Source organism: Propithecus coquereli, unplaced genomic scaffold, assembly GCF_000956105.1.
Source record: "Propithecus coquereli isolate 6110/MARCELLA unplaced genomic scaffold, Pcoq_1.0 Scaffold50, whole genome shotgun sequence".
Taxonomy (NCBI): domain Eukaryota; kingdom Metazoa; phylum Chordata; class Mammalia; order Primates; family Indriidae; genus Propithecus; species Propithecus coquereli.
Genome location: NW_012150841.1, coordinates 1209194 through 1221839, shown reverse-complemented (window position 1 = coordinate 1221839; position 12646 = coordinate 1209194). Strand labels below are relative to the sequence as shown.

At 39.2% G+C, this 12646-nt stretch overlaps 1 protein-coding gene across 1 annotated transcript in view; it reads right to left on the bottom strand.

Moving 5' to 3' along the window:
* The window catches only part of PAWR (PRKC, apoptosis, WT1, regulator), a 91128-nt gene extending 78847 nt beyond the window's left edge, over positions 1-12281 (bottom strand). The window contains exon 1 of the mRNA XM_012656312.1: positions 11464-12281. Within this exon, the coding sequence (XP_012511766.1) occupies positions 11464-11973 (510 nt within the window). The 5' untranslated portion in view covers positions 11974-12281. The remainder of the gene's footprint in view (positions 1-11463) is intronic.
* Positions 12282-12646: the final 365 nt, after the last annotated feature.

Genomic DNA, 12646 nt, shown 5'->3' with positions numbered 1-12646 from the left:
TCCAGCGATCCTTCTGCCTCAGCCTCCCGAGTAGCTGGGGCTACAGGTATGCACCACCATGCTCAGCTAATTTTTTCTATATGTTTTTAGTTGTCCAGCCAATTTCTTTCTATTTTTAGTAGAGACGGGGTCTCACTCTTGCTCAGGCTGGTCTTGAACTCCTGAGCTCAAATGATCCACCCGCTTCAGCCTCCCAGGGTGCTAGGATTACAGGCGTGAGCTACCACACCTGGCCAGATATGTTTCTGAACAAGAAAAACTTTTTAATGATTTCTAATCAGACAGGCAAAATTTTTTTTCTTTCCAGAGTAGTTATTGTACAAACAGGTATGGACAGAGGAAGGAAGTGCCCAGCCAACAATACTAACAACAGACTAAAGAACAGCAGAATAAAGTTTGAATTTCTTGGCATAGCATTTGAATCTACCACAATTGGTCCATATCATTCCTCCTTAACAGTTCTCCATTTACTCCCCACCAAGAATTCTCTGCACATCAGTTTCCTCTGTTAGAACATATCCTGCTTACTTCCCACAGTGATAACCAAAGTGTGGGCATTGGCACCCAAACAGATCTGGAGTCAAAGCCAACTTCTGCCAGGATGGCCTTTGGGCAAGTCACAGCTTCTTTGAGGCTCAACTTCCTCATCTTGTAAAAGGATGAATATAAAAAACCTATGCTGTGAGCTAGGATGACGCCATGGCACTCTAGACCCGGCAACACAGTGAGACTCTGTCTCAAAAAAAAAAAAAAAAAACTCAGCACAGCCATCTTCTTCAGGAAACTCTCTCTGATACACTGGCCCTCCTCTGTCTAAAAAAAAAAAAAAAAAAAAACCTACCTGGTGAGTTAACGTGAAGATTAGACAGAAAGGATGGAAAGCCCCCTACACAGTGCTGGTAATAAAGTAGGCTTGCAATATAAAGCTATTATTTCCCGGCTCTGTGCCTTTGCACATTTTATTTGCAATTGGAACGTTACTCTGTCTCCCTCTCCACTCAGAAAATACTTCTTACCAATTAAGACCTAGAGCATAAAACCACTTCATCTTACGTAAGACCTTCCTTGACTTCCTTAATTAGTGGCTCCCTTTTCTACACTAGGTCAGTACTTTGTTCTTTCCTCCATCATAGTTCTTATTATATTAAATTATAATTATTTGTTTTCTCTTTTTCCCTGAAAGAAGACTGGAAGTTCCTTAAAGACTTAGTGAATATCTTTGTATCACCTAGCACTGAGCCTGGGACACAGAGCAGGCACTCAAATGTTTTTGAAAACACCAACTAAAAGGGAATCTAACAAAATGGTACAGCATACGGGGAGAGGGAGAGGAGTGACAAGGGCAAATGCTACATAGAAACCAAACAGGATGAAAAGAGAAAAAGAGCTGTCACATTTGGCAATTAGAAGGTCACAAGCAACCAAAGAGATGAATTTCAACAAAGTAGTAGGAACTGAGCAATGAAAGGGAAATCAGCAGGTGAAGACACTGCCTTTAAGAAATTGAGCAATTACGGGAAAAAAAGCAAGCTGAAAGTGAAGTATAGTTAAGGGAATATCTCTGCATGGTAAGATAAAACAAAAAGCTGAGTATTAAGAAAGAAGGAATAGGCCGGGCGCAGTGGCTCACGCCTGTAATCCTAGCTCTCTGGGAGGCCAAGGCGGGCGGATTGTTTGAGCTCAGGAGTTCCGAAACCAGCCTGAGCAAGAGCGAGACCCCGTCTCTACTAAAAATACAAAGAAATTAATTGAACAACTAAAAATATATAGAAAAAATTAGCCGGGCATGGTGGCGTATGCCTGTAGTCCCAGCTACTCGGGAGGCTGAGGCAGGAGGATCGCTTGAACCCAGGAGTTTGAGGTTGCTGTGAGCGAGGATGACGCCACAGCACTCTAGCCTGGGCAACACAGTGAGACTCTGTCTCAAAAAAAAAAAGAAGGAATAAACAAGATCCTGATGAGGAGGTAATGCTAGCTGGGAGAGGCTGGAGGAGAAGAGATAATGCCAGACTCAGATAGAGGTTAAGAAGGTTGAGGCTAAAATGCAACTTAAGTTTTGAGGTAAAACCAGTCTGAGATGATGATGATAATTTTTTTAAACAATGGACTACATTATCTCTAAAGACTTCTCCTGCTCAAAACAACCAGTTATGAAATTTTTAATACCAATGAAATACCTCCCAAATCTACCCCTTCCTTTTCTACCACCATTGCCCTGGCAACCATTATCAGATACTCACATGAGTATTCCCACTTCTCTGCTCCCTATCCCTGTCTCTATGTCATTACTTCGATTGATCTTCCCAAGCGTTACGTTACATGTTTTTACAATATTTTTCATATTTCAGACAAATCAATGGGGATATAGATAGATATGTATAGTTATACATATACACACTATAACATTTAGAAAATGTGGATTTGTTCCAGTGCAACTGATACATTAAAGTTGAACAAGCTGAACATAACACTGATTTTGCCTTTGTTCATGTGCAAATGCAAGAAACATTGGGTAAGCACAGAAAACTGTAACCCAGCCACACAGAAATATATGCGTACACACCTCAAACAACTGCCAGTCACCTCACTTCACTGTGTTACAAGCCACACCCATCCACATCTGGTGTAACATTTTAATTTCAGATAACCCTCCTTCTATTACTTGACAATAACTCACAAAGCTGCAACCCTTTTGACGCCTACTTTTATTAAAAAACTTTAGGTCTTTTTCAAGGTAGTATCATTTTATTTAGTATTTATGTACTTTCGTAACCATTTAAACTGCTAGTCTTTACTAGGTTTCTACCTATTTACATACCGATCACAAAGTTTTTGAGTGTTATGCTCCCAAAACTCCATTTTCACATATGCCCTAAAGTTTTTACCTTGCAATTTTGAGTTCTAGGAACTTATACATTGAGTTATATAGCATACATACATTTATAATTACTGCACCTCTGATCACCAATTTCCCAGTGAAACCAATGGTTATAGAGGAGGTTAAAAAGAAAAAAGAAAAAAACAACTCTGGTCACCCCTCACAATTATCTGGAGCTCCTAGTACCTAGGAGACTCTTTGAAAGACCCAAATACTTTTCTTAAACAATGTTTCAGGAAACATGATATATGAAAAGAAATAAATAGCTGTTTATCCAAGACAACTTATTTATCTGCTAATTCAAAAGCCACATTAATGGGGCAGAGAAGCAGAAGGGTCCTTTCCAAATGAAGTAATGCTTAAGTATTTTAATACCAAACAGCACAAAACACATCCATCCCTATTTTTAAAGTAAGAATAACATCATAAAAATATTCATCATGAGTGGCTAAATATACACGCAAATCTATATTTATAGTGTGGTTCCATTTCTTAAGTAGATACACAGAAATAAGATTAGAAACACAAATATTAATATGTGTAAGATAACAGATTTTTCTCTTTTCTTGGATTTATTTCCACAAGGGAACTACAATGAACACATTACCTTTTTATCACATTACTTCTACCAACAGAAAAAAAATTAATTTAAGATTATATAAATTTGATTTGGACCAACTTTTTCTTCCACTATAGGATACGGAAGTCTTATCAAGAATTCAAAATCTAAAAGTAAATTCTTTGTTTCAATTACTATAATATTACTTTTTATTCATATTCCTCAAGCACCATCTTCTGCATATCAATTAATCCTTTTCTTCATAACTGAGATTTACATTCTTTTTAAATACTACTAAAAATTTTCTGAAAACACTCCAAAAATAGAAATCAATTCATACTTTATATAACCTGCAAATTCTCTAAGAAGTAATTATTAAGTAGTTTGCTCATATGCCAGTAGATAAGCTTAGTCTGAAAAATATCTTTTCAGTCAGTTTTATTACAAAACATCTGTTTTAGTTCATATTTCGAGCTGTATTTTTTTATTTTTGTTTATCCTATTCACTTAGTCCCCTCTAGAGTTTATTATAAGGAGCCCGAAAACAAATTTTTAGCTGTCACAGAATTGTAATCTACAAAATAAATTCTTTTATTTCAGCAAACCCTAACAAAATATAATTTTTCAGAATACAACTGTCCTATTTCTTTAAATTCAGCTACATAAAATGAGACTATTACTGAAAAATACATTGTGACTCACAAAAATTTGTTCAATGGAATTTCTAAAAACTACCACAGGCCGGACACGGTGGTTCATGTATATAATCCCAGCACTTTGGGAGGCGTAGGCGGGAGGATTCCTTGAGAGGCCTGGAGTTTGAGACCAGCCTGAGCAACATAGCCATACCTCATCTCTACAAAAATTAAAACAAAAAAAATTAACTGGTCATGGTGGTGCACACCTGTAGTCCTAGCTACTCAGAAGGATGAGGCAGGGGAATTGCTTGAGCCGGGAGTTCAAGATTGCAGTGAGCTATGATGGCGCCACTGCACTCTAGCCTAGGCAACAGAGCAAGACTCTTAAAAAAAAAAAAAAAAAAAAACTACCACAGAATAAACATTTACCAGTCAATTGTCAACTCACTGCTAAGATTTGAACTTACTGGAGATATTTCTACCTTTGAAGTGTATAAGCAGCAAAAACTTTAAGAAATTAAATATTCCTAGTTTCATTTACAAATGGTGCCCAGTGTATTTTTACGTAACCTAAGGACAATGTAACAGCTGGTTAAGGCTTGATTATATATCAGTAGCTATATGGCTATAAAATAATTGCCTAAGACAAGTTGCCTCAGCAGTTAACCAAATATGTTTAATTCCCAGTCAAGGACACCTACAGGTCTAATATGTAAGATTTATAAACAAAAGGAAAAAAATTCTTGTACTTGATAATAGTTTGCTAAGACAGCCAAAAAAGTTTTAAAAGTTTGAATTGCTAATTATTAAATACAACTGATAAATGTAAGTATATATTTTCTCTAAAAAATATGTAAAAATTAAAGATGAGTGAAAGTAATGTTCTAATTATACATTAAGTGTTAGAGGTTTTTTCTGTAGTCTAGGTTTGTAACAAATTCTGGATAAGAAGGCAGACACATTTTGCACTAAAAATATGACATTACATAAATGTTTAAAGTGCTTTGAATTTCCAAGTAGCTCAAGTCAAAATATCCATAGTTTTTAACTGGAAGGTAGAAGTGAGAATGTTTACCAACCTCGTAAGAAATTTCCACTAGACATCAACAGTTACCAATGTAACCTATACAATAACTACGATTTATCATTTGGACATTTTTATAACATTTTCACAAACAGTAGTTTATTTGATTCATGTAAGAATCTTGCTAGATGATCAGTATCATCAGTAAACTAGTACAGGGTAATTAAGTCAGTTCTTCCCAAACTTTAGTGTGTACAATAATCACTTAAGAACATGTTAAAATGCAGTATCAGGTAACCCCCACCCCCAGACTGAGGTGGATCCCAGAAATCCGCATTTTAAACAAACAACATAGGTGGAGCCTGGTACAGGTGATTCTCCCCCAGCCCCAGGCACAACTTTTAGGACACTGATTTAAGTAATATGACTAAGGCTGTCTAAAAGTCCATTTTTTCTCTGTATCAATGTTCTCAAATGTTTAGGTGACAGAGCTTTGCAGATCTTTATGAAAGAGATGAAAGTAAAAATTTAAGTAAATTTAAAGTATTATATCCAGTTAAATTAAATACTTCTTATGCTAAACTCTAGTACAAACAGATGATAGTAGGTGCCCAAGTTTTAAGAAACTTAAAATTGGCAAGATCCTAACATTTCGTTTTCTCTGTGAAATGTGGGAAAGGCTGATATTAAATTATTTTAAGTTAATAGTTTCTCACGGTTTGAATGCCACCGCACTTTACTGAGTGGGAAGCTAAAATGTAGATACTGCAGGTTCTAGGAACATAATGAAAAATTAAGATGAAAATATAAAAGCACTTAGAGCATAACTGTGTGAATACACTAAGAACCATTAAACTATACATTTTAAAGGGGTGGATTTTAGGATATGTGAATTATATCTCAATTTTTCAAAAAAGAAAAAAAAAGCACTGAGAAAATTTCAAACCCTAATATTTGAACATTATATCAACATTACTATTAAATAGTATTATTTTCTGGCCTACATCACAGGTGCTAAAAACCAATGTAAATATAACAAAGAGCATAAACAGGCCACTAGCTTGATAATGATTTTAAATAAGAATTTTAATGCCACCGTCTATGTTTATTTGCTCTTAAATTTTTCCAATAAAATCCTATCTCATTCATCTTTTATAAATAGAGCTATTTTTAAATTCTACAGTAATATATTGACACCTTACACTTTGCAACTAAAATTATCTTTGTATTTCTTGAGACAGAGTCTTGCTCTGTCACCCCAGCTAGAATGCAGTGGCATCATCACAGCTCACTGCAACCTCAAACTCCTGGGCTCAAGCTATTCTCCTGCCTCAGCCTCCCGAGTAGCTGGGACTACAGGCACACACACCACACCCAGCTAATTTTTTTCTATTTTTTGTAGAGGCAGGGTCTCGCTCTTGCTCAGGCTGGTCTCACACTCCTGACCTCAGCCTCCCAGAACGCTAGGATTACAGGCCTGAGCCATCTTGCACAGCCTATCTTTGTATTTCTTAAACTAGGTATACGGTATGTAATACACCAAAGTAAAATAAGATAATTAAGCACCAGACTGTGAGTGCAGACTATCTGTAGACTTATTACAAATATGACCTCAAACAACTTACCCTCTCTGCCCCATTTTTCCATAGGGCTATGGTGAGAATCAAATGCACCAATATATGTAAAGTGCTTAGAACAGGGCCTGGCACTTAATAAGCACACCATAAATATCATCTACTTTAATCACGTAATTATTATTTTTGTAAGAAATGGCATCCCAGCTCAGACAACTCATTATAAATCCTGATGAAATTAAAATTTCAATTTACTTTACCAATGAGCTCAAACATTTATGAAGTTAGGCTTAATATCTTATTAAGCAGCCTCAGTGTTTACACTGTAACTACCCATTCACGAGTCAAATTTCTCCAACTCTGAGTCATTATTAGTTTCTCTCCTGACTCATCACATAGAAAGGTAGACAGTCTGGAACATAATGGGAATACCAAAAGGTATTTCTCAATCTACCTGGATTTAAAAAGTTTACTAAGTGGAACTTGTCCTATATAATGTTCAATAAATACACTAAATAATTATGACCTAAATTGTGTTCACTTAAAAGTGCTTTCTATGTATTAAATGCTCCTTTATCCTCCCTTTTACTAACCTGAGTTCAAACTGTGGAGTAGCTGTTAAAACACCATCTTGACATAAAAACAACGTATCACTTAAGTAAAATCTAAGATCCACGTTTTCTGACCACCAGCCAAAAATAAATTTACATTTTACTGATAGCCTGGTGTTCAAAGTTTTGCCAAGCAAACTATAGAGGGTCACAAACAATCTCTGAGCCTACAGATTTGATTAATTTCTGTTCAATTCCATACATTTACTGTTTTCCTAGATACAGAAGTTATTTAAGATAACCTTTAATAAAAAGTTATGGAAAAATCTAGGGAAATATGCTAAATAAGGCAAGGTAGGTTAATTCTTAAAAACTCCCCTTTTCCTAGATGCACACATACACATAAAAACACAAAAACATTTAAAATATTATTTTGTCACTTTCTATGTCACCTTGAGTCATTTAAGCTCTAAGCCTCCATTTTCTCCTGTGGTAATGGGGATAGAAAGAGTAACTGTAACTACCACATGGGATCGCTGTGAGCATTAAGTACATAAAGCATTTTAGTCAACCACCATGCAAACTGAAGTTTTAGATACTGTATATGTTAACTTTTATAATTAAACCAGAACTTCAGTGCCACCTCTGCCTATTGAAAGATATTTTCTATGGTAACCATCTCCACTAATCCATTCACGCAAACTTACCCAACAGCAATAACTTCACACGCATTCTGAGAATAGGTATACAACTGTCTAGGAAGCTTTCCTTAACTATTCCTCTTCTTTCAGTTAGGTACCCTGCTCAGGGACTAAGCTATACCTATCACTCTACTTATCGTATTTCCTTATATCATTTGAGAGCACCTTGTAGGCAAGGCCTCTGTCCTATTCATTTCTGCACCCCATACTGCAGGCCAAGCTCTTAACCCTCACATTAGAATCACATGGGGAGCTTATAAAAATATTAAAGCCTGGGATCTATCACAGACCCATTAAATCATAAAAGGGGGGAGGGGAGAAGAAGGCAAGAAGTCAGCATGGGGAAGCAGTTTTTAATATCCTCACATGGTATCAATATGCTACCAGAGTTAAGAACCACTGTATTCTGATACTTAAAATACTATACAGTTACATATACATGTACATATGTGAGAATATGTGTATAAATATACAGGTACAGAAAAATATATAAGACTCAGGACAAGACTCATCCTCAATAGCTTCTCCCAGCCCAATCATCTCTTCCCTTTAAACACATATTTCTAATAAATAATTAGTTATATGCTGCATTAAGATAGTTTTTAAACTGTTAACTCAGTATTTAAGTTTTTTCATGTAATTATGCCTTATCCTTCTTCCTAGATTACAGCCTTGCTCCTTGAGAATATATAATGCCTTATTCTTCTTGTTTTCTCCAGTGCTTAGGATAGTGCCTTGAACACAGACATATAATAAATATAATATTTGACCCGATAAACACATACGAAAATTATTGGCAGGAAGTATGTCATGACCAAATTATCCAATTCAGGCTAATTATTACCAAAAAATTAGAAAAAGTAAAAATTTTAGAAGTTTTTTTTTTTTTTTTAACCTCTTAGTAAACGAGAACAACTAAAGTTTATCTCATTAAAGAGCATCTGGATATTTGAACTTTACAGACATCACATGCAGCATCCACCCAGTTTCCTACCTCCCAAATCAGCCTGTTTCAGTTTTTGAGCTGCTTCCTTGCTAAAACTATCTTCTCATTGATTGTGGTATCGTTAGCTGTTGTCAGGTACCTTTATAACAATATTATATAGTGCTTTGTAACTAGTTAAATGAGTTAAAGTCACAATGAATGTATCACACAGATGTTTAATAAGTATTCTTTGAAGGATCTTAATGTTTATCAACCACTAAAATAGGCTCCCTCCATACAAATTACATGTTTATCTACTAATGTAAACTTGGTTGGGAATATCATCTGAAAATAAGAGAGTCTTATTCAACATTAGATAAAATACAAGTCTACTCCTGAATAGTGACAAATTGGTGATTTTCATTCTTTTACAGTATTTTCATACCTGAGAAGTTTGTAAAATGTAATATTACTTTTTAAAACAAGAGTGCTAAATTATATTACACAAAAAGTCCACAGCAACTGGCATTCTCATTGTTGAAACTACTAGGAGAAATGGCACACAACTCTAAAAAAGCAACAATCTAAAGATATGAAATGGTTTACCTTCAAAGTTTTGCACCATATGTTCCACCACCATTAAAAGAGTCTAAAAGACTTAAGTTGTTTTTAAAAAACTGAAAATATGGGAGGCACCCAAGAAGTATGTCTGTTAATTACATATTGTAATAAAACATTACCATGTTTTTTTGGGTCCTACAGCTTGAAAAAGAAAGCTGTAGGACCCTTTCTTTTACCACTAAAAGAAAGCCCAATTCCCTATTCAATAAAAAGGTTCAAATTCCACAGACAAAAAAAAAAAAAAAAAATGGTACCCTGGGTTGTTTATTTTTAAGAAAGATTAAATTTAGGAGTTGCCAACACCCAAACGAAAAACATTCCAGAGTATTAGACTCAATTGTAGTAGGGAGTCATCTACATTCTCAGCACTATGTTCCCTTACTCAAAGCAGGAGTGTTAACAAAGGATGTTTCTTAGGATCTCACAAGATACACCCTACTTATTTCGCAAACATTACCCTTGCTTAAAAAAAAAAAAAAAAAGTTTTCAAAAAATAATTTTAGCACAAGCAGCCAAAAACAGTGAAGTTTACTATCTGCCAAGATATTTCCCAAAATAAGACCCCTGTCAGATGAACAATGAGGAAAAGATTGAAAATGACAAATTCTTTTATTTGGACCATCAGCTACTTTTAAAAATAAAGTTGAGGAATGTAGCTTTTCCAAAGCCTTGTCTTCAATTTCCCCTTAATCTTCATATTTAAAAAAAAAAAAAAAAACTGGTAATTTGATTACCACTCTTATGAATTCCTTTTAAAGCAATTTAATGAATAACAGATCTTTTGTGCAAGTAGCAAACCGCAGAGGACAGTTTTTCTGGCTGATAAAAATCTCTCTGAAACACTCATATAAAAATACACCCTACAAAGACACACATTCATTTTCCAGGTATGGAAATCATATTAATACTAAAAATTTGGGCATATTTAATTCACACCCTATTTTACTGAAAATATTTTTACTTAAACTACAATTAAAGTTAGTAAATTCTTAATAGTTATTTATTAGGAGGCAAAATTGAGTAAATTAGAAGGCCAAGAGTAACCGAAAAAAAAAAATGAAAACCTAAAGAGCCAATGAGAAAAAGATTCTGCTTCTTTGGGTCAAACAGGGTAGCTGAACCAATTCCCCAAATCGTTGAGCTACTATTAATATTAACCAACACTTGTTTGGGATTGTTTTGTTTCTGGTAAAGGGAGGTGTGATTATACACTAAGTGAAAATTTTTACCATTCACTCTAATAGGAAGATGCTGCTGCCTGCAGCAATGTTTTCAGACTGCCCAAAAATACCAAAAAACAAACAAAAATCCTCAAAACCCTAACACAAATGTTTTCCAGATACAGTACTTAAATATGTAAGGAGGTCGTCCTAGCAAACAGAATTGTGGGTTGCTACAACATCCCTACTGTCCTAAATATCACTCAGGAAAAAAGCTGTGCGTTATTGGAGAGCACAATTTATAAACAGTCAATTCATATATGAATTAGTGCATACATTCATTTGGATATACTCATTTTGGGTTCGCTGCAAGATAAACCTGTCTTGGCTATTGCTAAGGCCACATTTTCTTACAGGTGCTATTAAACACTGTTAGGAAAAAAGAGATAAACAATCTGATAACTTGAGACCGGACACGTGGGAAACTAGAGTAGGTAGTCATCACCATTAATCAATTTTTCTAACTGATCAAGCATAAACAGACAAGTCTAGGTAGGCAAATCCTAGAGCCGCAAGTTGTCCTTCTAACACGGTAAAGGAGGATCCTGGGTCTGAGACCTTAGCCAGGAAGCCTGAGAAGCACGTGTCCCCTACTTTGGATTTCGGGAACTTCCCAGGAAGCATTTGTTCAGAGTAAAACTTCATCACCCTCTGCCTGCCAAACTCGGTGAAAGGATAAGAAGCACGAGCTAGAGTAGGAAAACTCCGGGCCCCGGAGACTCGGGGAACTCCCGGGAGGAAGACACAAGGAGGCGGCCCCCGCCCGGCTCACCTCCGCGGCGGGGATGTTGACCACGCCGGTGGAGCGCCGCTTCTCACGCAGCTTCCTCTTCTCGATCTGCCCCTTGCCTTTCCTGGCACTGGGGCCCGAGCTCTTGCCCTTCTCCGAGGCGCCGTCCCGCTCCTCCTCATCGCCCCGGGGCGGCGGTGCCCCTGAGGCGGCGGCGGGGGGCTCGTCCTCCGGCCGCCGCGGGACTGGGGCCGCGCGGGTCAGTGCGGCGGGGCCGACCGCGCAGTTCACGCCCCCGGGAGTGGGGGCGGCAGGTGCGGCCGCGCCGCCCGGGAGGTTGTTGTTGAGCTCGTTAGCCGCGGCGGCCGCCGAGGTGCCCAACGCGCCCGTGGGGGGCTTCCCAGAGGGGTCGCTGCCGCCCCCTCCCGGGGCAGCCGGGCCCGGGGGGTTCTGCTTGGCGCGCATCTTCTCGCGTTTCGCCTTCCACTCCTCCAGGAAGTCTGTGGTGCTGCCGCTGAGGCCGCTGCTGGTCCGGTAGCCACCGGTCGCCATATTCCCAGCGGGCCGGCCGGGTTCTCACCTCAGGCTGCCGTCCCCAACCCGACTCCGGCCGCTGCCGCCTCTTCCTCTCCGCGGCCCGGAGGATGCGAGGGAACGACCTCCGGGCGCGGGGCGGCCGCCGGTCCCCCAGCAGCCCGCAGGTCTGAGGGGAAAGACAAAAGGGGGCGGGTAGGGGAAGCGTAAGATCCTGGCCCGAGGGTCTGCCCCTGGGCCGCGCCCCTCGTAAGCCCCCCCGCCAGAGCGCGCCCACTCGTCCCTGCTGGCGGTAGCCGCCGAGTCCCCACCCTGCAAAGTTTCTCCGACGCACCTACACGGCGGGCCCGGACGATCGCCGCCCCTCGAGGGGAGGAGAGAGGGACTGACCCCACCCCCCGTCCCCACCAGGGTCTGCGCCTGCGGCAGTCAGGGTACCAGGGCCAGACCTCGCCACCTGTTGGCCCGTCGTATCACCCCCTCCTTGCTCTGGCCACCGCCGGCCGAGGTCCCCGCCACCGACACCTCTATTCCCGGCGTCAGGCGCAGAGCCCCTAGCCGGCTTGCACAGAAGGCGGGGACCCAGCTGTCCGGCCGAGCCGGGAGGGGACGGGTGCGCGGGCGGCCCAAGCAGCCCCTTACCTCGGAGGAATTTTGGGGGGACGAGGCGCGGGGCTGGGAGTGGGCGCCC